Source organism: Eleginops maclovinus, chromosome 10, assembly GCF_036324505.1.
Source record: "Eleginops maclovinus isolate JMC-PN-2008 ecotype Puerto Natales chromosome 10, JC_Emac_rtc_rv5, whole genome shotgun sequence".
Classification (NCBI taxonomy): Eukaryota; Metazoa; Chordata; class Actinopteri; order Perciformes; family Eleginopidae; genus Eleginops; species Eleginops maclovinus.
This window is the reverse complement of record NC_086358.1, coordinates 11,968,444-11,990,989: the sequence shown is the minus strand read 5'-3', so window position 1 is coordinate 11,990,989 and position 22,546 is coordinate 11,968,444. Positions and strand designations below refer to the sequence as shown.

Genomic DNA, 22,546 nt, shown 5'->3' with positions numbered 1-22,546 from the left:
AAAGTATGAGACGGAGAAAACCATCAAACTATCACATCTGCATGTATGTGTGCCTGCCGGGCGGTCCTACCCGTGTCTGGAAGCAGCAGTAGAGCTGGGTGAGGTAGGGGTGTCTGCGGGCGAGGGCCAGGATGCGCTTCTCGGTCATGGTGCAGTCCACGTCATCGTCCTGTAGTATCACATCTTTCTTCAAGACTTTAACAGCGAAAACTTCCTCTGTCCCCTTCAGCTCCGCCAGCATCACCTGCACAAAAAAGAAATAAGGAGAAATCAAGTCAGGAGGTTCGGTTGAAGCTGAACTGCTTAAGACTGTTGATCATTTTATAACGAAGGCTGCACGATACAAAAAATGTGCTCTGAAAAACATCTGATAAAATGCACAAAAATAGGTGCTATGAAAGCGCCAAGCACTGATTCAAAGACATCAATGTGTCAATACAAAGATTGAAAATTGTTGACAATAACACATCCAACAGATACAGAAAAACATTAGCATGCATTTACAGTCATTAAGAGAACGGACATTCAATATTCACTCTTCTTTTAGTTCTATTTTGGTCTCCACTTTAGTCTTTAGCTACTTTATCTTCGCCAGCTGTTGCTAACCTTGTCTGTCAGCTGTTTGCTGTTTTTATTTTGTTGCTAAAAACAGCTGCGCTCTGCTAGAAAGAAACACAATAAAAGTGGTAGAAGTGAACTTAAGACAGAACATAAAATGAGCCAATTGGTGCTAAAACACTTAATAGAGGAACTGCAGAGTTGCGTTTTGTCATTTGATTAGTTGTTAAAATAGAAATATTGATAAGTGCAGTGGTATAAATTAAAGTTGTAAAGCTTTAAAGGGTGGTTTGCTGTTTGGTTGAAGTGAAATATAACATGTAAAGACATCTGCCTCCGTTCAACATAATTGACATGTGTATTGTTCTATTCTGGTCCCTGATATTCCCTGACGCCTCTTATGAATAATGATGAACAGGCGGTTAAAAAAAACGCTGTTTCAATTATGAACATAACAAGCAGTAAACAAACAAACATCCCCCTCAAACGCCTTCTCCGTGTGGACGCACCTTGCCGAAGCTGCCTTTGCCGAGAACCTTGATGAAGTTGAAGTCCTTGAGGGTCCTTCTCTGGATCTGTCCGTTCTCCCTGCCTGCCGAGGATGAGGATGAGGAGGAGGTGGTGGAGGAGGAGGAAGAGGAGATGGAGGAGGTGTGTTGGGGTCCCTGCTGGTCGAGCGACAGCGCGTCCTGCAGGCGCTCTAACTGTGCCAAGTCTGTGGGTGTCAACGGAAAAGCATATCAGACATCAGCGTCTTTTTGTCCTGTTTGTGTTTTTTGTATTTTTTAAAGAGATGTTGCTTATTGTTAAAAGCTAACATTTCAATATGATTTAGAAAATAATGATCATGCCGTATTTTGAAACCTGGGATGAATCGATTACAGTTAATGTGATGAGGGGGGTCAAACAGCATTGTGTTTTTGTTCCTTGACATTTTTAATAAAATAAACAAAATGTATAAAATGTAATTCTTCCACAACAGACAAGAAAACTTTTATTCCACGGCTCGCAAAGATTGAGAGGACGATGACTAACCGTGACAAACAAATGGTTGTAGGCGGTGGGGCATCGTTCTTTGATAATGCAAGTATATATTTACAAAGACAACGCCACATTCAACCACTTATTTCTTAAAGAGAGCATCAATATTATTTCTGAAATGGAAACACTACCTCTTACTGGTAAAATGAACACGTTAAAACCACATGGTGCTAAGAATGCATCCTAAAGAGCTTTGAAATTTGTGTCCAAACTGTGTCTTTTTGATGGTGTGTGTGTTATGTTCAACGTTACCCTGCTGTGAGGGGGAGGTGGGGACAGCTGTCTGGCTGAAGCTGTTGTCCTCAGTCTGGGAGAGCTCAGGAGGAGACTGGGGAGGGTCCTGCCCTGGAGTCAACTGGAGAGAGGGAAAGACAACATCTTAAAATCCTTCACATGAGTCAGGGAGATGAGTCCCAGCATCGCAGCTAAAGGGGGTTACTTTACATCTTCCTAAAGTACACTAAAGAAGGATCAAAAATGTTTCACAAAGCCATACAATCATGCAAAAAATTTAAAGTGGTACATTAACAAGAAAAAACTCATACGTTAATGTACTGAGCTTCTAGAGTTAAAGCCTTGCAGCTGCATGCCTCCACCAGGAAGCAGTTTGCATCCATGTCTTCCCAAAATGTCATCACGTCATTTTATTGTATTTGACATTTCTGTTCAATTGTCATTATAAGCAAGAAATGCTTCAGTTATAATAGACACACGTGTTTAGTGAAGTCACAGTGACCTTAACATGACACAACCAAATTATAATCATTTCATCCTTGAGTTAAAATATGTTGGAATACGTGCCGCATTCCAAGAACATCAGCGTTCCTGAGAAATCCCATTTCATGGTGATGGGACAGACGCAAACATAACGGATAACAGACAGACACTTGGAAATGTCTTGTTTCATTTTTTCAAAGAAGCACGTTACTCTATTTGGTAAGGTTGGGTCAACCTTATCAAGCCGCAGACACCGCAGGCACAGACCGTATCAAATTATTCTTTGAATTATTTTAAGGCCAAAAAATAGTGATTTTAGCCCCAAAGTCCCTCATTATCATAGCAGACTTTTTTAATAGCCTCAAATGTCCTTTATTCGCCGTTGTACACATTTGATTGCTATCTGTCTTTACTGATTGCTTTCTAAATGCTGAAAAAGTCACAGAATTGTGTAGCCTAACCAGGACATCAGAAATAATATACAATTTATTGATAAAAGAAAAAAATGCCATTTAAAAAACGAAAAGAAGCACCTTATAGCAAGGACCAAATCTCCCTCCACCAAAATTCTTGCTATGAACAGCAAAATATGTTTAAAATGTTGAAATAAACCTGGAAATATCACTTGAGATATTTGTATATGTGAGAACGACTTGTTACCTTCCTTCGACGCTGTGCGGTGTTGGAAATCTTGTCAGGCGTGACTCCGAGGTCAGACAGGACCTTGGCAATTCCTCGGGCGTCCACACCGCAGTTAGGAGCTACATTGGACTCACACCGCCTGTGCACATTCATCTTACACACTGCAGGACAACAAAGACGGATGGAAAAGGTTCAGTTTAACCAGGAAATACTGAACTTTTAATACACATGTTGCCTTTTAGTTAAAGACATCAAACTTCACTGGAAAATGCAATCGGTGCAAATTGGTGTTCATTGAAATACCGTAGACTTTTAATTCATACACAACCTGTTGGCCCATGGTTTTTAACTTTGGAAATATTATATATAAATTAATATATCAAAGATTTTAATTATTTATGATAAATTAACTATATTAAGCCAGTAAAACACAGGTAGTGTGTTTTGGAAACAGCTGTGAGGAAAACCCCACACATTGCAGCATCTCTTTCGATGCTGAATTTATATAAAACTGCATCCATCAATTGTCATCATCCATTAATCTTTTATGATGTATTTACTTAATCCATTTGTTAGTGTAGTAAAGTAATAAAATACAAAAGAAATGCCCATGTTTTGAAAGCCAAGGTGGCGTCTTGTAATAGCTTGCTACGTCCAAACACCATTCCACAACTCAGAAAATAACATTGAACATGATTTTTTACTTTAATTATTTGAAAGGCTGTAGGTTCCAAGGATCCTCAAATGTTTCAAATTTAGCTTGACTGAACATTTGAATTGATTATTAAAAACATTACTTAGTACAGAAAATATATTTATACAGGCAGACAGATATTCATAGGGATACATTTCCTGATTGTGCAATACTTGTACACAACAAAAACCTGGATGTTCTCCAAGAACTAATTATCTTCTTCTCTGGCCTATGAGACAACATTTACCCTTTTTTATTTTTCAATTCACTAGGAAACAAGCAGGATGAAACACTTCTTGGCAGCGATACAAAGGCATGTGTTGGTATTTTATTATTTACCAGAATCATTCATCTTGTTTATCCACAGCCTTCAGGACTGACTTCAGCACATTGAGGCTCAGGGGAGCACCACTAAATGCATCTCATGGGAGCTGATGGTCTGAATTCCCAACTGCACGTGAACTCACCTTTGCACTGCAGGCCCTGCCTCATGAGGCCCCACAGCAGAGAGCCACAATGGTCACAGAAGGTGGGCACCTTGTAGTTGTGAATACTGAACTTATGGGGCATGTTAACACTGAACCGCTGTGAACCCACCTACAGAGGGAGACACACACACACATACACACACACACACACACACACACACACAGACGGTGTTACAAAGAGGTCACAGTCGTATTATCAGAGGAATAATGCATGCGGCTGGAGTGTTAGTACGCAGTGTACACATGTCAACTTAAGTAGAAGCTTCATTCACAAAAGGCCTGAGTGCTTCTGTCCATATTCTGTTTCCTCCATGATTCACTTTGTGTGTGTTAGTTATGTAATAAACTCTTTATTAACTAAAAAATCATTTTGTGTGCTTAAGTCTTTTCATGTATCACCAACATGCTTTCTGTGTACTAGGTTTGCATTTACCTCCTCAGGTGTGTCCTCCTGCTTCTTCATCCCGGCACACTTGGTGATGATGAGCTCATGGCAGCGCTTGTGGACGACACACGTGCAGACTGGAAGCACAGCATCAGCATCAGGCGTTAACACATGTTCTTAAATTAGGTCAAACTTTTGTTGTTCATTAGTTATCTATTCAACCTTTGAAACAGTCATGAGAGGAATGTTATTCAAATGTACTTACATAGCCAAACTAATACCATATTTATGAAACTAAAATTAAAAAGTCATTTTGTTCAAATAAATATAGGGCTAACTCAAAACATAACGTTCTTTCTTTCACTCATAATGTACATTAAACACCTGTTGTCTGCAGCCAGTGGCTTCTTCTCTGAATCAGCAGCTGCAATAGCAACATGCTTACTACTGTTGATGGATACTGATCGTAAATAAGTTAAACAACGCAAAATTACTGCAAAACAACAGAAGAACATTTGCCAGTGAATGTGATTCTCTAATCCTATGGGTGGATGGCAGTCAACAAGGTAAATATTGGCAGACACCTTTGTTTGGCCTGTAAATGTGTTTCAAATAATATGTCAGATATCAGAGTAATGGTCGACATTTTGGACAATCCAGAGAAACCTGGATCCCCTTCAATGAAAAAATATTAATTATTTATACAAGATCAAACTAGGACAGTTGCAATAATGTATAATATATGATTGTAATTCCTTGTGAACCTCGTCCGAGCAAAGATTAAGTACCATACATATGAGCTGATTCACACTCCCAGCTGAATCTTTAAGGATGTCTGCAAAAAATATGTAATTGAGTGAATGCTCATTAGCATTTTAAAAGTGGATGCTGTTGGTGCAGGCCATCTGTGGCTCTGGGCGGAGGTGGCTTGAGACCAAATCACATCTGTCCTTCAGCAACATGTAATCCCTCTTGTGTTCTCCTGCTTAAATAATAAATGATCGAAATTGGATTCCGCCAGAAAAGTACTCACCCTGACACTGGTATCCCTGCTTCCCCAGCACACCCCTGTTGGATCGCACACACAGGAGGTTGGTTTTAATGAAACATAACAGCAGGTACGTCACATCAAGCTGATATGTGTTTGTGTTGCCTTACCAGATAAAATCTCTGCAATGTGAGCAGTAGGTTGGTTGTCTCAGGTATGTGGCCATGAATTTGTGTCCGTTGACTTGGTGGACGCGTCTTCGGACGGCGCCCTGTCGCCGGCGAGGGCCAATCCTCTCTCGAAACACCCGCTCCTCATTCTCATTGGTCCCTGTGGCTGTCGAGTGAGTACACATATCAATTGGTATGAATCTGAATGTATCACTGAAGCTTGAATATTATTTCCAAACATACAGTGCTTTAAAGGTAAAGAAGCGAAGGTATTGCACTGAAAAATAAGAAAGAAACACTACTCTGGTGGTTGAGCTTTTCTTTAAGCTTTTGAGGGGTATGAAAAGAGAATGATAAAGAAACAGAGGAAGAAGGTCAAGTCCAAAGTCTAACAACAAAAAAAATCAGTAAAGAGAACTTCTTTGTGTTACCGTGTACGCTTTTATTCTCATACACCACAGTGACTCTTTGTTAAGGCTCATTGATTTTATTTACTGAGATGCTTTGAACAAATAAGGATCATTTTGCATCATGTTGCTTGAGATGTTTAATCATTCAACGGCCTCTCACCCCCCTTTCCTCCCTCCCTCTTCCTCTTCTTCACAAACATCCCACACCTACCAGAGGCCTATGCATGCATATGTACGTGTGCATGCTATTTATACTTCCATGTGTGGGCACTAAAACGAAGGACAGCATATTAAAATACTCCTCCTCAGCGAGCAGCATCAAACCCGCCATTCCCTTCCTCTCTGCATCTCCCCGGAAAAAGATAAATGGTTTCCGAGGGTAACCTTAAGACAAGAGAACCACCTCCACTCTCACTCCTACACACACACTCCTCTCTCTGCGCTTCTGTCCTAGTTTGCCTTTCTTTCACACTCCCTCCATCTCTCTCCTGGGTCCGTTATAGATGTGGTTACTGCTGAGTTCGATTACAGACAAGCTGCCTAGGGACTCTGTGTGTGTGTGAGTGTGTGTGTGTGTGTGTGTGTGAGTGTGTGTGTGTGTGTGTGTGTGTGTGTGTGTGTGTGTGTGTGTGTGTGTGTGTGTGTGTGTGTGTGTGTGTGTGTGTGTGTGTGTGTGTGTGTGTGTGTAGGAGTGTGTGTTTCTGTGTATGTGTGATGGTGGTGATGGTGGTGGTGGTGTTCATGCAAGGGGGGAGACAGCTTAACAGGCCATTACTGGGATCACTTTGTTTTACATAATACATCATCCATCTGTCCTGGACACACACACACACACACACACACACACACACACACACACACACACACACACACACACACACACACACACACACACACACACACACACACACACAGGCATGCTGACAAGGAGAGGGGATGAGGCATAACAACAGTTAAGAGTGATTGTCGTGGAGACAGACGTGCTCTGGTTCAGATGAATGATAGACTGGGAGAAGGCAGACCAATAAACACACACATATTGACGGACAGAAGACGGAGATGTGACAGAAACATGTAGATGAACAGCAGGCAGCGAGGCAGAGAGGAGGAAGAGCTCAACTGCATATGGTGTTAAAAACAAATGTGACATAAAAATGAATAACACTACAACCGTGGCAGTCATCCATCTGCTTCTCGAATAATGATTGTAGATATGTGTTTACACAAAAATGTAGAATATGGTTAATATTATAAAGGGAATCAAACGACAAGATAACTAGACAAACGACAGAACCGTTTGTGCAATATGCAATTAAGTTGAAGTACTTTGAAGTAGTATTGAAATTGTAGAGAAGGTCAAAGCGACTCCTCAAACAATCTTTCAGGATTAAAAAAACTACTGAATAGGATGAGTACAGTTTTACTCAAAATGAAGCACTTGAAATTATTATTATTTTCTTCATATTTTGGATTTTTCTTACAAAGTTTATAGGACAAAGGGTGATTGGGATTGAAACGCTTTTGTCTTGTTCTGTTCCATTAGTTTTGTAAATGTTTTATTATTTTTTAAAAGAGGTCACATTCCTTTTTATGGCTTATGACGCAGCACTGTTCGAGGTAGAGGTTAAATGATGAATGATGAGGGCGTGATACGACCAAATTAAAACTCTTTAAGGTCACACTGCTTTAACAATAAGCTGAGGTTTACTTTATTATGTAGATACATAATAAGCATTAAGGGTGATTTGAGGAAATCGTGTTGGTTATTTGTTGGTTTCTGATTGTTTTAAATGGATAATTATTTCACCATTCCTCCTCATACTTGTTATTATCAGCCCTTTCTATAAACAGTCGTTATTTCTTCAGTTAAGAACTTTGTGAACTTGTTTTTATGTGGCATAAAATTGAACTGTTCTGATCTAACATTGCACTGTGACTTGTATTCATGTATTTTATACCTGTTGTGTTTATTTCATTATCTTTGCTATTAAATGACTGTTTTTAAATGCCTTTGTATAATGTGTTTATACTGCACGATTTTTTTAACGCTCTTAATGTCTTTCATGTTTGTAAAGCACTTTGAATTGCCTTGTGTTGAAAGGTGCTATATAAATAAACTTGCCTTGCCTTACAAAGATGACATCATATTATTATTACTTCATGCCAAATTAGAGGAATTTCAATTCTGCCCTGAATCTATGTCATTCATTTCCCCAAAACAGTTCTAAAGGGGTTTTTATTTGGATAAATGAAGATTAAAAACGTAGAAAAAAAACCCACCCTTTGACGTAAAAAGAAAATAAATGAAACATTAGTCTGGTCATTAAAAGTCCTCTGTCATGAAGGTTATCTTTTAATCTTGGAGCGATGTGAATAAAATATTTAAAAGGGAAGCAAAAAGGATTGAGAAAAAGAGAGGGAGAGATCGCAGATGGTCAGATTAGGTCAGATTACTGTTTTGATTTGCTTTCCGCGACCAACAGATGTACAAGGAAAGAGGAGAAAGGAGGAGAGGAACGACTCCTTCCAGCCTCTGAAGCTGCAGAGAACAGATTGCACCCCGGGAAAAAAAAGAAAAAGAAATCTGCTAAAAATACCACCTCATCCTCTAGTTCTCACCCTCAAACTCTCCATCCCTCCTATCAGCACACACGCACGCACGCACGCGCACTCGTGCACACGCACACACACACACACACACACACACACACACACACACACACACACACCATTTGTTTTTATCAGCATACATTAACATCATGAGCACTCATCCCAGCTGAACTCAGGGAGGAAGTTCAGGAGTGGGCGGGGAGTGGGTCGTGAGGTCACCATAGAGTACCCAATCATCGATGAGGAGGGCAAGGCACTGACGCCTGAGCCTGAACATGATGTGTGTGTGTGTGTGTGTGTCTTTGTGTGTGTGTGTGTCTGTGTGTCTGATGAGTGTAATCCGTGGCTCAATCTCACCTACTATTTTAAGAATCTACTCCCTCTCTCTCTGCCCTCTACTGCGTTGCACTGTTGCATCCTCAGACACACACACACACACACACACACACACACACACACACACACACACACACACACACACACACACACGCACACACACAGACATATATATATACACTGAATATACATGCACACTTTCACTGGAAGGCCAACAACCGTTTCTATTTATAACCAGGTGTGAACGTACCCAGGTGCAGGTGAAAGCCTCTCTTATCAGGCAGCGTGTCAGTGAGTGTATGTGTGCGGGAAAGGTGTGAGAGAGATCTATTCTAAATGTTTTTTATTGTTTAATTGAATCAAACAAAAAGAGGACAAAGAAATGGAGAAGAAGAGAGTGAAGGACAAAGTTCTATGAATTTTGTTGGGTAACTTGAGAAAACAGGAAGTTATCTTTGCTCTCTCTGGCCTCTAGGTTTAATGCAGCAGTGATTGCAGAGGATGTGTGCGCACTACATTACATTAAACCTTTATACCCTTCAAGTCGCACACTTACACATCCAGCAGGTACAAAAAGACATAATCATTTATTTGGAGTCATGTTTTGTCCACCTGATGAATACTAGTCTGTCTTACTTTTAGCAGCGCCTGAGGTCTGTGCCAACGCTCGAGAGGAAAATCTGAAGGTTTTAACTGCAAAAGGTTCCAATATGTTCACAAGCTTGTCACCTTCTGTGTCTGAGTGCTGTTTGGTGCTGAGCAGGTAGTGTACAGAGGGTTTTTACAGCTCTTTATACAAAAACAGTAGACTGCTGTAGCCAAAAAATGACAATGAGACTGATGATGGCCTGACCACGAAACAATTAGCTAAAACTCATAACTGAGCTTTGTTAAAATAGAGGGGAGCTTCAGATATTTCTGTAGGATCACACTATGAGCCACTATTTTAAAGTGGTTCTTCCATCGGCATTTGATGTGTTGTTATTATAAAAATGTAAATTAATGCTACTTTTTATTTCATGATAATCGGAAAGGACTTGGTGGGTGTTACAAAATACAAGGTTTGACATTAATTAAATAAAATAATATATATATACATCCATAATTCTACATTACCACCTGTTTGCACCTGACAGAAAAGAAAAAGGGTGTCCTGTTTTATTCTTTATATTTTTTTAGGTCTCAGCAAAATGTAATCTGCAAAGCAAAGCTCTTTCCGTCAACAACGGGTCAAAGGACTTTGTGTAATGGAAAACAAGTTCCTTCTAGTGACAAACCCAGACAGTTTTCACTGGAAGCTCTATGAAGTGTTTTAAGTTGCTTTCCGCTCATAGTTTAGGTTTCCTATGGCTTAAAACTTGAATGTTTTGGCTTCCAGTAGCTGCTAAGAAGCCAGGAGTTAAACCAAACCAGCGGGAGAAAAAAGGAGTGAATATCAGAGTTACTTCTCTCAGGTGTGTGGAAACACAATGTGAAATGAATGTTTCCCAGGGTCTGGATGTGTAAATATCCAGTTTGCTTAAAACGGTACTATCACAGAGCACTGTGTCTGCATGTGTTTTAAAGTGGGATTCCCTCACTTTTAGAAGAACAAAACAAGTCATGTGGTGGTTTTACCTTCAGTGGAGGATCCGGACAGATCAATGACCACGTACACCTTCCCCTCTGGCTCCAAGTCAATCTGCAGAGAAACACAACGTAAATCAGTGAGAAATAACCCAGCTGAAATGAGGGGGGCAGCAGGGGGGCTTTCCTCCAGCACAAACAAACACCAGAGCACAGGAAAGAGGTCTTTATCTTCACTGCCTTGACACTCATCCCCACCACTCATATCACTCTCAGCATCTTCATTACTATTTAGCGCATCAACTATATCTGCTGTTTGTGGCTGGATAATAATTCATTCCTATGACAGGGCTTTGCTCCTGGAGTTTAGAAGCACTCTTGTCGGCCCTTTGATCTGATCTCAATGTGAAAATTAGGTAGGTGGAGCTGGCAGGGTTACCAACAAATACAACTTGCTGCTGAAGCCGTTCAACTTGTTTTTATTTTGCTGATGAAGGGTTTGGCTTGCTTCAGGAAGCATAGAATTACAATTTACATTTTCTGAATCAAGACCGCCCAGAAAATTCCCCCAAAGTGGTGAATCTGTAGTTTAACATGTTGGGTGTATCTAATATGAAGGGTGTCTGTTTAATTAAATCATGTTTTAATTGAATCACATTTCAGACACTCATGTAGAGTGAGGGACCCAGGATAGAGGCCAGGTCTGTAAGCTGGAAGAATACAGCGCTACCATTGGCCCTTTGTCCAAACCCGTCTTTTAAATAATGAAAACAGAGACAACAAAAACAAAGTGGAATAAGATTAAGACAGTTAAACTGATACAGCCGCAGTTTATTTAGTGTATGTTGCAATCACTTAATAAAAGTCCCATTTCTCCGTCCTGGTCCGAGGAAGAAGATCATTTTCATGCAGATTAATCAGGTATAGCATTAACGTTCTGCTGTTATCGTAGTGGGTATGGTGTAAATATTACACACAGCAGCAGTACAACTAGTTTAGGGTGGGATAATACATTGGAAAATAGTAATTAGATATTAAAAAATAATATTTCCAAAAGTCAGCTTTGTAGACAAAATGTCCTTGTGCTGAGACGAGTTTGCAGCCAACACATTTGCAGATTTGGAGTCTCATCCAAACCTCTTAATTTTAGATCACCAGCGAGCGCAGTCCTCTGTCAGCTGACTGTACAATGGTCAGAATTTATTTTTGTTGTGTTGTACTCATGGGGGTGTTCAGAGTAGCCGACAACCACAAAGACTAGTTGCTGGAAGACGACTAAGGAGGGAATACCTGCTTTATAGTCCATTAGTCCTCATTAAACATGGCATCGCCAATTAATGAAAGCAGATTAAGTCCCAATATTTAATCTTTATTTGTGTTAATCATTCAAGTTTTAAGATATTCATTATCAAACATATTAGATAACCAGTCGGAAAGTGTGTTTGAGCAAGATCCATCGAAAAGAAATACATTTTCCTGCTCAAACATTTCGAGATAAGCAAACATTCAATCTGCATACGCACAAGACTTATTCAATCAGCCTGCCTTCAACACACAAGAACAGAGATTAGATATAGAGTGCAACAGAGAGCGCTGGAGAGACATACGACACAGGAAGAGAGAGTGCAAGAGAGAGTGAGAAAGAGAGGTTTAAATCCTTAGTTAAGCTTTGGGACAGCAGCAGATCCTCTTATGCAACAGACACACACAGGAAGCAGCACACACACACACACACACACACACACACACACACACACACACACACACACACACACACACACACACACACACACACACACACACACACACAAACACAAATGTCCATGCATTGCTGAGTATGAGACACAAACAGCGCATCGGAACTATAGCAATAGAATATCAAATACTTATTGTCTACATTTTGCATGAAGTAAAAAAGGTACTAAAACACATCGTATCAAATCAATTACAGATCAAAACTATACACAATATAAGTCTCATTTAAAGGAACCACAGGTACTATATGGTGGGAACAAGGTGTGAGAAATACATTTAAAGTGAGGTACAAAGCCAGCTTAACATGTTTTAACTGCCAGTTTTAAGTGATGGTGATATTTTGAGGCTACAAGGACACGCAATTTTTGCAATGGATGTTTTTCCATCACTCAGGCGATTCTGTACCCCTGCCCTGAGGCAGAAGCTGAAAGTGGTGATTTACAGGAGGGCTGTGGCCACGCTACATCACGCACACTGCAGACAGCTCATGTAGAAACAGCAGCAAAGACACAAACTCAGATGGAGAGGAATTAAGATCAGGACTACTCTGACACCGACTATCTGCAGCTAAAGAAAACAAAGCTGTGACTGTTTTTGGAAATGACAGAAATCTTTTGACTGAATACGTGTGGGTCCCTGAAAAATATCAAGGACTAATCGAAATGCCGCACAGCAACAGGAGATTCAAAATGACTGCGGTGTGTTACACAAACTACAATACATTTCTTCCCCTTTCAAATGGAAAATGCTTCCTGCTGTATTTTGCTAAGAAAGATGACAAATGTACTTCTTTATGTTAACCTGTTATATCCACATTCTCTTAGGGTGTGTTGGAATATAAGCAATAAGAAAAACGTATTTGTTCTGGAAAAGGTGCTTTCGAACAAAGTGGTCAAAATAACTAGTACATCATCTTTGCATCTTTTAGGATGAACTTGCATGAGCTTACACGGAATACCTTTTATGTTTTGGACATTTGATTGTACAAAAATAGACATTTGAAATCCTCACTTTGGCTGGATATAGCTGAAGACAGTATGTAGCACATACGAGCAAAGTGCTGTCTCAACCTTTTGTTGCATGTATAACTTAGACAGCAGCATGGGATTTGTGACCTATAAATGCCATCACATTCTTGATGTCTACCCCTGAAAATGATGTGCTAATCCCCAAATGTAACCTCTTGCATAACAGTGCATCTCAGCGGGGATTTCAGCTGAAGGATGGACTCAGAGTGATTTGGAACAGAGTGGAGCAAATGGACAACACCGTCATTGATTTAGAGCTCGGGATCCCGCGGTGGCATGCCAGCCAATAACTGAACTTTTCCCACATCACCCGTGTCTGGGCAACAGGCCTGTGAGGTGCCTTCAAGCTTGTTGTTTCTATCCAAATCAACAAGAACTAGCCTACTACTCCACAGATATAGGTATTAGAAGTTGTATTAGGCCTTGCAGAGTTCAACATCCTGCCAAAAGAAATCAAAACTTAACAGAACTTTTTGTTTTGGCAGAATAAAGTGTTTTCTAATGCATTTCATATTTAGACAACCCATTGAAACTCATGGCACAGTACATTATTGTACATGCAGATTTAAGCACATAGTCCAGAAGAACATTTATTAAATTCAGAGTAATCACAGACATGAATTGAGTAACGGGCTGTTGGAGTGAAAGTGAATTCAGAAATGTAATGTGAAATAAATCCATGTGACAAATATCTGACACTGATTTTAGCAATGCAGATATTACTATGGAAACCGTTCTCCTACTGTATAACTATGTATCCTAGCAACAGACAGTCCTATGGTTCCATTGCTGCCTGGGTGTGGTGGGGGCTGGTAAAATACTGTAGCTCATAACAGAACGGCTCAAGTACAAGTACACAAGTGGGGGTTCAGTGAATTAGAAACTGTGCAGCTGGTACTTATTTATTTGTGTTATTTAACATGAATTGTTATAGGAACTGGCTAAACCTACAGGGGAAAATGTAAGTATTTTGTTGAAGAAAACATTTCCCCAGTAGAGAACTAGCAGAGTGCCGTTTAAAACAAACTTTAAAAAGGTTACTAACATAAATAACAACCATAGTGACGGAGTGGCACCTCATTAGCATCTAAACATGGTGGCTCAAACCATCGAGAAACTTCTACGTATAGAAGGAAAAGCACAGTAACACTAACGATGGTCTTATTCCATGTACGTGTCTTGGGAAGCCTAACAGTGAGCAAGAATTCCCAATAAACTGGTTTTATACTGGCCACCTCAATGGAAACCTGTTCTTGTTGTTCTGGTTCCAGCATATTACATTCTGGCTCAACCGCACCATGGCTAGCGTTATAAGTGACACCTGTGCTTACTCCTGCTCTGACAAGTCAACGCGTCTGCCGTGAGAAAGCTCCAACGTGTCAGATTTCTGTGATTGTAAGCTCACCTGTCTCTGTCTGACTGGTCACAAACCATTAAATGACATAAACCCAACCCTTCAGCCGGTAATTCAGGATAAAGCAAACACGGATACACATGTACTATGTTGAATGAACCTCCCTCAGGCATTCACTATATATATTACCAATAGAATATCAAATGACTATGTGTTATAATTGATTTGCCAAAGGGTTGTGATGAACCTGAGGAATCACAACCTGACTGTTCAGTTCACCTCAGCTCAACTGTTTTGTGGTTCCTCCTAAACTGCTAATCTTTATGAAAAAGCTCTAAAAACCCAGTGTGCCCTGCCTGCCCTGAACTAGACAGTAAAACGGGTCAGCTTAGCGGTGCATTTAGCAGCCAACGAGCCAGATATTTCCTCACAAGTTGGTGGAGACCCAAAACAGAGCTAAACGAAAGTGAACATTTGACTTCTATTCATCAATTCAGAAGTTGTTGTAAGTCAACGCCAACACTAGACCAACTAAGGATATAAATACTGGAAACGTAATGAACGCAGCTTTACATATCAGTGGTTTTATACGGCCATTGAGGGGTATATTGTTAATGATTACACTAGCATCAATGTGATGAAAAACCTGTCATTTATAATTCCACAGAAGATCCCACTAATGACTTTAAGGGAAATTTACATTCTGCATTTGACCCATCTCAGTGTTAGGAGCAGTGGGTTGCCATGTGCATGTACGGCCCCGGGGTTAGTTATGATACATATAATAAATTGTTTTCCAATGGCAAACAATTTCCCATGAGACCAACAATCAATTTAATTCACAATGACACAACTCTGAGAAGATCCATTTGGTTGATAAGTGGCTAAAACCATAATCTGATCATTAAAATTATGTTTCAAAATTAACAAAATGACAAAGAAAGAAGAATTCATCCACATCACCACACCCTTAAATGAACTGTAACGTGGCTTGGATTTAACCTGCTGTGTACAGACACACAGATGCACTTTCCCCGCCTAGACAACAAAAAGATGGGAGGAGGGAGAGCTGCAGCATCTAGTTCACCTCATTAATCCAGTTAGTCCAATTAGGACACCGAGAGACTGATAACCTCACAAACAATCTGTCACACACACACTCACACTGGAAGCGCCTGGGGATTTCAAAAATGGACTTTGGAGGGAGGTTAGCGTTAAACACACAGGCTTAATGTCTTGTGTTCGTCCAATCGTTCAGAAACACACAGACACACACTTCTGACAGAATGAAAACACACACACACCATATGCAGCAGCACAGAGAAGCACTCAACCAAGCAGACAGGGCACTCAAAGCTTGCATTATATCAATACTGTGGAGCTAACCCCCTCCCACTCTCCGTCCATCCAGCTTGCTATCTCTGTCCAACCAGACAGCTCTCTCTGTCTCTCTCTGCCTCTCTCTGTCTCTCTCTGCCTCTCTCTGCCTCTCTCTACCTCTCTCTAGCCTCTCTCTGTCTCTCTCTGCCTCTCTCCGTCGCTCTCTGCCTCTCTCTGTCTCTCTCTGCCTCTCTCCATCTCGCTCTACCTCTCTGCCTCTCTCTGTCTCTCTCTGTCTCTCTCTGCCTCTCTCTGCCTCTCTCTGCCTCTCTGCCTCTCTCTGTCTCTCTCTGCCTCTCTCAGGAGCGTTTAGTCTCAGTGACAGCCTCCCACATCCATCTGTCAAATAACAAAATTCGGCTTTGAGAGAGCTCGACCACATTCACACAATAACACGAGTATGAGTATGTGTGTTTGTACTTCTTTCGATCACTCAGCAGTGTGCAAGCGTGTCAGCCTGCGCACACACACACACACACACACACACACACACACACACACACACACACACACACACACACACACACACACACACACACACGCTCAGGAGGCCCATGCTGAGTGAGACAGCATGAGAGTCATGCATCTTTAATGTAACATCACAGACAGCTAATAATGTAAGAGGAGCTGAGCTGGGAGGTGGGGGTGAATGGGGGAGATTCCACAAAGCCCTCCCCCTCCCCTACATGAGTGACGGGTCCAACGGCCCAGTGGATGGACAGAAGGTTCATTTGATTTAGGAGAATGGACTTTCCTGATGAAATCATCCCGTCTGTGCTCAAATGTCTTAGAGCTCACACACACATCGACCACGAGTGTGATATCCAGATGGACTGGCAGACGGCTTGTTGAGTAGCCTCTGTGGATCAGACAGTTGACGTTTTTTGAAGTGTCTATATGAGAATATAGTTCTTGAAGACTCAAGTTGCAGGAGGAATCCCGGTTTCTAAGTATACATCGATCCTACTGCCATACTTCTTATAATAAATTCATCTCTAGGGCCGGGGTGTGAGAATCCACCAACATGGATCGAAGTGTAGATTAAATGATCAACAATAATTATCTCCATGCAAACACTTCAACACATCATCATCAGATATGCTTTTATTTTTGCTAAATTCGACGGCACGTCTGTTTTTTAATCCAGGCGCTTCAAAATCGGCGTTAAAAAGCAATGCTAGTGGTGTCATGTGACCAGAGAGAGTGCGAAGGTGTGTGTGACAGTGAGTAGCAGTAACATTATAGCTGTGTGTCCATCTTGTGTGTATAGTTTCTTTGTTGGGGAATAATTACTATAACTGCTCAAGACTCAAGCAACGATCCAGTGTCTTCTTACTAGCTGCTGATTAAAGTAAAACCTCCAAAGTTATCCATGGATTGTATCATGAAATGTATCTTCCTGGATGTTTAAAAATAGACACACTCATGGGGTCCGAGAAAGAGAAGTGGGCGAACAGTGTGCATTTCACCGGCTGTCACAAAACTCTCAATCATCCTCCCATTTCACGTGCATTGAACCCAAACACACACACGGTGCTCTGCCCACTGATGCCAAATCAGGTCAACCTATGGTGTGTGTATGTGCGCACTTGTGTGTATTCTCACGGTGGCAACAGTGCATCTTAAATCCAGTGTGTCCTACTTAACCAGCAGGTCAGTGAGGGGTGGAGCCTGTGATGCGACTTGCCATGCTAAGGGGAAAAGAGAGGGCTGATGACAATATGGCTATGACCTCAATGAGCAGAGACAATTCTCTGCTACCCCTCACACAAAGGTACACTGGTATCAACCCGTAATGGATGACATTATCAACTTACCATGCCAACAATATAAAGGCAAAGTCTCTGTGACATGAGAAAGTGGTTCAGTTCATCTACCCATACTGGCAAAAGCTGTAGCTGAAGGGCTCACAACAGATAAACACAAGGTATTATACAGCAGTCAATATAAAGCTAGTCACAATATTTGCTTGTAGCACTTGTTCTCAACATTTGAAGAGTTATAAAAAAAACCTTTGAGCTCATTATTGACAGATTTGACAATGACCTCAGTATACAGTATATATTACAAAAAACATCCATTGCATTGTCCACTGTCGCATTCTTGTCTGCAAAGCTAATCTCTTTTGTGCAGCAGTTTATACTCAATCACAAAGCTATAAGATATGCTCGTTCCTTCCAAAGTTTGTTCATTTTTACTCTGCACCCTTGCAAAAAATCAACTTCCTGGATATATTCATATTAGCTACAATATCTAACACAAAGAAATCAAGAAATATTGGGAGAATTGCTGCAAAGCGATTAACAGACATAGAATTCTCTATACGTTTAGGGGCTTTAAACTTTGTGATACTGTCACAAATCTCAAAGATAGAAATATATGCCTCAGACCTGCAATGACTACTTGAAGGCTTCCTCTGCAGGCTCAGACTGTTTTAAAATAGGAATGGTGACGGGTCTCTTCTTGTAGTCCTTCACTTATTAATCCTGGCGGCTGGAAGTACGAGCATGTGAGCGTGTGTTGATGCCAAGATTCAAACCGTGTCTGGCTGACATCTGACGTGGTCCGTGTCCCGGTGAGGAAACGTAACACTGTGAGGTCATCTTGTCTTAGAAGCTCCTGGCAGCCTCCAGCTTGATATATGTACATGTACACAGAGCTTATTTCCTCACCTCATCTTCAACTTTCTCTCCATCACCATTTTCCTCCTACTGATGTACTTTTCTGAATTAAAGACTTTTACAGTATTGTAAAGCGATCTGGAATAGTTTTAAATACTAATATTCAAACCAGAAATAGGGTGGAAGAAAACAGCGGGTTTTCAATTGTATTAGCTAATGATAATTTATTATTTTAACCAATATGGTTAGTATATTTAACACTAATCCTGTTTTGACGTCCAGTCAGCATACACTTTGCAGTTGTGTGATAAACTCCAGCTACGATACTGGAGGAATGTTCTTTTTCTTTGGCTAATATGAAGAAATACAGCAAGAAAAATAGTAATTGCTGATAAATAATTGTCAATTTTATGTGTTATCAAGACAATAACAGTAAATGATTAGATAATAAATAACTAGCAAGCTCACAAACTGATTTTACCCTGCTAGCTAACACATTCAAATGTATCTCTGGGCATTCTTGATAGTAATTATGCATTAAAGTTATATTACTATTACTGCTATTAACACACAATAGTTTATATCCCATATTTATTCAAATACCGCATTTAACTAATTGGCTGCAATGTGAACATAAGATTGAATACAGCTTTACGATAACAGCAGCCATATATAACCTTTTTATCAAACAGCTTGTTTAGAAATGAAAAGTAGAATCAACAATAATGTAATCATCCTTTGCATCACCCTGCCACGGCCATACCATAGTTACCTCAGGAATGCACACGCTGGGGTCTGTTTACAGCGGTATGCAGCTCACCTCTCGCCCAGCCGATGAAAGGCAATTGTATTTATATAACACATTTCCCTACACGTGAAGTCAATGTGCGTTTTACGAACATACTACAGTGTGTGGATCAATATCACAGCTGATATAAACATAACAGGTGTGTGGTGAGAGGGCTAGAGGGGTTGAAGCCCAACATGGGAGTGAAAGCAGTGCTCTGTTTATTGAAATGTAAAAGAGAAATACAATTGTTTTGTCACTCATCAATAAATAATCGTAGTAATCGGAATCAAAATCATTATAAGGATCATTTTGGCCATAATGGTGCAGAATAATGTATTGAGTGAGTAGCCATGTAGTTCTTTTTCCTTTTGTTGTAGCTACATTGTAATGAAATTGTATTTAAAAATGGTTTTGGATAATTGAAAGAAGTGTACGTAAACGTTTGATATTGTAAAATGTCAATAATTCCAGTTTAATGTAACTATCCTATAATCCATATATTTAATACAGCAGTGGTGGGGTTAGACCTGGGCATCATGGAAAGCTCTGCGGTTCTTAAAATAGTCAATATACCGGAGTGATAGGTAAGGAAAGGGATTTTGATAGGGCCAAAAACTATTGGGATATTATTTCTAAGCCATAAAGCCCAGCTCACACGCAGCACAAAGAATCAAAACAATAAAGAACGCACTTTTCTACTCTGCTTTTCCCTCTTCTTTCCCCCAGCCCATCTCCCCCAACTCTCACCTACCCATCTCCCTTTTGCTAGTGTTTCTGTGGGTGAGAGGCTGTCACCAAGGGTACGGGCTGTCATTGTCGCCATGGGGATGGGACCCACAGAGCATCTCAATTACTGAGTGGGACAATTAATAAGCATCAAAGCCTGGTTAATATTTCACCGGCGGCACAGAGCGGCAGCCTGGCCCACAGCGCTCGGGTCCACAGGAGATGGATCATGGAGATGTGGTGGAAGACAAAAGAGAGCAGGAAGCAGAGTGCTGAGACGAGAGGGAGGATGAGATGAGTGAGCAGCAGAAGGGCGGAGGAAGTGAGAAGGATGGAGCTGAGGCACACAAGCTACAGTGTTCATCTTAAAAAGGCAGGAGGTGTGTTATCTAACATGAGTTTATGGCATCATACTGAGGGATTTGATTCTATTTTTATGAAATCTATTGGTCTAACAATGCATTTGGTGCACTATGGGCCACTTCCTTTCTCAGCTCTAGTGTGTGTTTGAGTGTGTGTTTATATATTTTTTCAATTTCTTTAGTATTACAATGTATTATACTACTAGGTTTTGTACATTTGTTCATTCACATTCAAGTTAGAGGTCTGGTATGTGTCTATTCATGACGATCTACACATTAGTATCACCTGGTTTATTTATACAACAGGTCGTTCATTTTGAAAATGACCCCAATAACTGAGAAGAGTCTCACTGATCGATACAAACATCACAATTTTATATACATGCAACCTCTCACAGGATTAGCAGTCTGTGAATGTTGTATAGCCCTTAAATCCTGTGAAAGGCACACTGGGTGGATGTTGATGCCAGACACTTTACATCCTCAAATCTTATTTTCACACAAGTTTTTAAAATACTTAAGAGAAAAACTATACGACTCAGACAACCGATTCCGTTTTGTGTTATGTTTCCCACCGTTCTTAAGTTGAGTCTGAACTTAACATCTGTCACCGGAGTAAATTAAGTTAGGATCATCAGGAGGGGGTCGATAACACAGGAGGAGGGGGTTGTAAGGACGATGAGAGGGGAATCTCTGTTTGAGAGGGGAGGATGAGGGAGACAGAACAGAAGTAATGGAGTAATGAAGGGAGGGCAGAGGGGAGGTGGGAGGGGCCATGTCGCTGTGAGGCATCTGTATTGGCGAGCCGGTAGCTGATCAATGGGATGTGGTCAATCACCAGAGAGATCCATATGCTCTGACCTTACTCTGGATGGCAGAGAGAGAGAGTGTGTATGTGTGTGTGTGTGTGTGTGTGTGTGTGTGTGTGTGTGTGTGTGTGTGTGTGTGTGTGTGTGTGTGTGTGTGTGTGTGTGTGTGTGTGTGTGTGTCTATTTATATGCCAAGGTATACTAATAGAGTGAAGCATTACATAACTTGAAATTAATGTAACCCCTCCTAATGATCCATATTCATTATAAAAGTGTATTAGCATTTACCCGGTATTGCAGAATTAAATTATGCTACCCAAGGCTTCAAATAAGAAATTGTTAATTAAGATTACGTCGTGGGTATCTAGCTGAGAAAGCAAATGAATCATATTTAAAAGAACATTTAAGTCTCTGGCAAAAAATGGCTGCATGTTAAAAAGGATAGTTATATATACAACTAACTTTGGTAAGAAATAAGTATGTATTTTGTAGACCAGCTAAAAGCTAAACAACACATTTAGTTATTTAAATTGCGTGTCCTCAGCTCCCAGAATGCTTGTCCTTCATCAGCCTTTCATCTAACCTAAAGCGAGACGAGATAAAAACAAAGTGTAGAAGTGGAACAAGATCACATGTTTAACTAGAAACAGATCTCGCAGACCCCAAACAAGCAGCTCTTTATCTCCCTTACATACAGATCTACATGTGGCAGTTCAACATCACAGTCCCCCAAACGAGATAACTGACAAGAAACCGTAATAATTGAAAAGAATTTCACTCTCTAACGCTCCTAAACTACCGTATGTGAATATCTCAAATTCAGCGATGGGAAACTCTTTGAAGTCTCTCAACAACTACGTTATTTGTGTTTGCCCTATAAATGGAACTCTAAAGGGGTAAATATTAGGACACATCTCTTTCTCTGAGTCCATATAGGCAGGAGGAATGTGAGGAATTGAGGAAGGACAACTACAGGCTGGACCACAGATGCCATAATCCGATCTAATGCAAGTCCAAACAGATCCCGTCTTACAAATACAGGAGGGCGAGCTGCAAATTATAAGTAATGCAAACCTAAAAAAAACTATGACAAAGCTCCACAGAGGAAAAATGTGA

The 22,546-nt window shown here is 40.5% G+C and overlaps 1 protein-coding gene across 1 annotated transcript in view; it reads right to left on the bottom strand.

Annotated features, from left to right (window-relative positions):
* prkcea (protein kinase C, epsilon a) overlaps window positions 1-22,546 on the bottom strand; it is a 30,807-nt gene that overhangs the window by 6,013 nt on the left and 2,248 nt on the right. The window contains exons 2-10 of the mRNA XM_063893467.1: window positions 10,657-10,720; window positions 5,684-5,849; window positions 5,559-5,593; window positions 4,574-4,662; window positions 4,120-4,249; window positions 2,977-3,119; window positions 1,852-1,954; window positions 1,068-1,273; window positions 71-244 (exon numbers count right to left, since the gene is read on the bottom strand). Coding sequence (XP_063749537.1) covers window positions 71-244; window positions 1,068-1,273; window positions 1,852-1,954; window positions 2,977-3,119; window positions 4,120-4,249; window positions 4,574-4,662; window positions 5,559-5,593; window positions 5,684-5,849; window positions 10,657-10,720 — 1,110 coding nt within the window. The remainder of the gene's footprint in view (window positions 1-70; window positions 245-1,067; window positions 1,274-1,851; window positions 1,955-2,976; window positions 3,120-4,119; window positions 4,250-4,573; window positions 4,663-5,558; window positions 5,594-5,683; window positions 5,850-10,656; window positions 10,721-22,546) is intronic.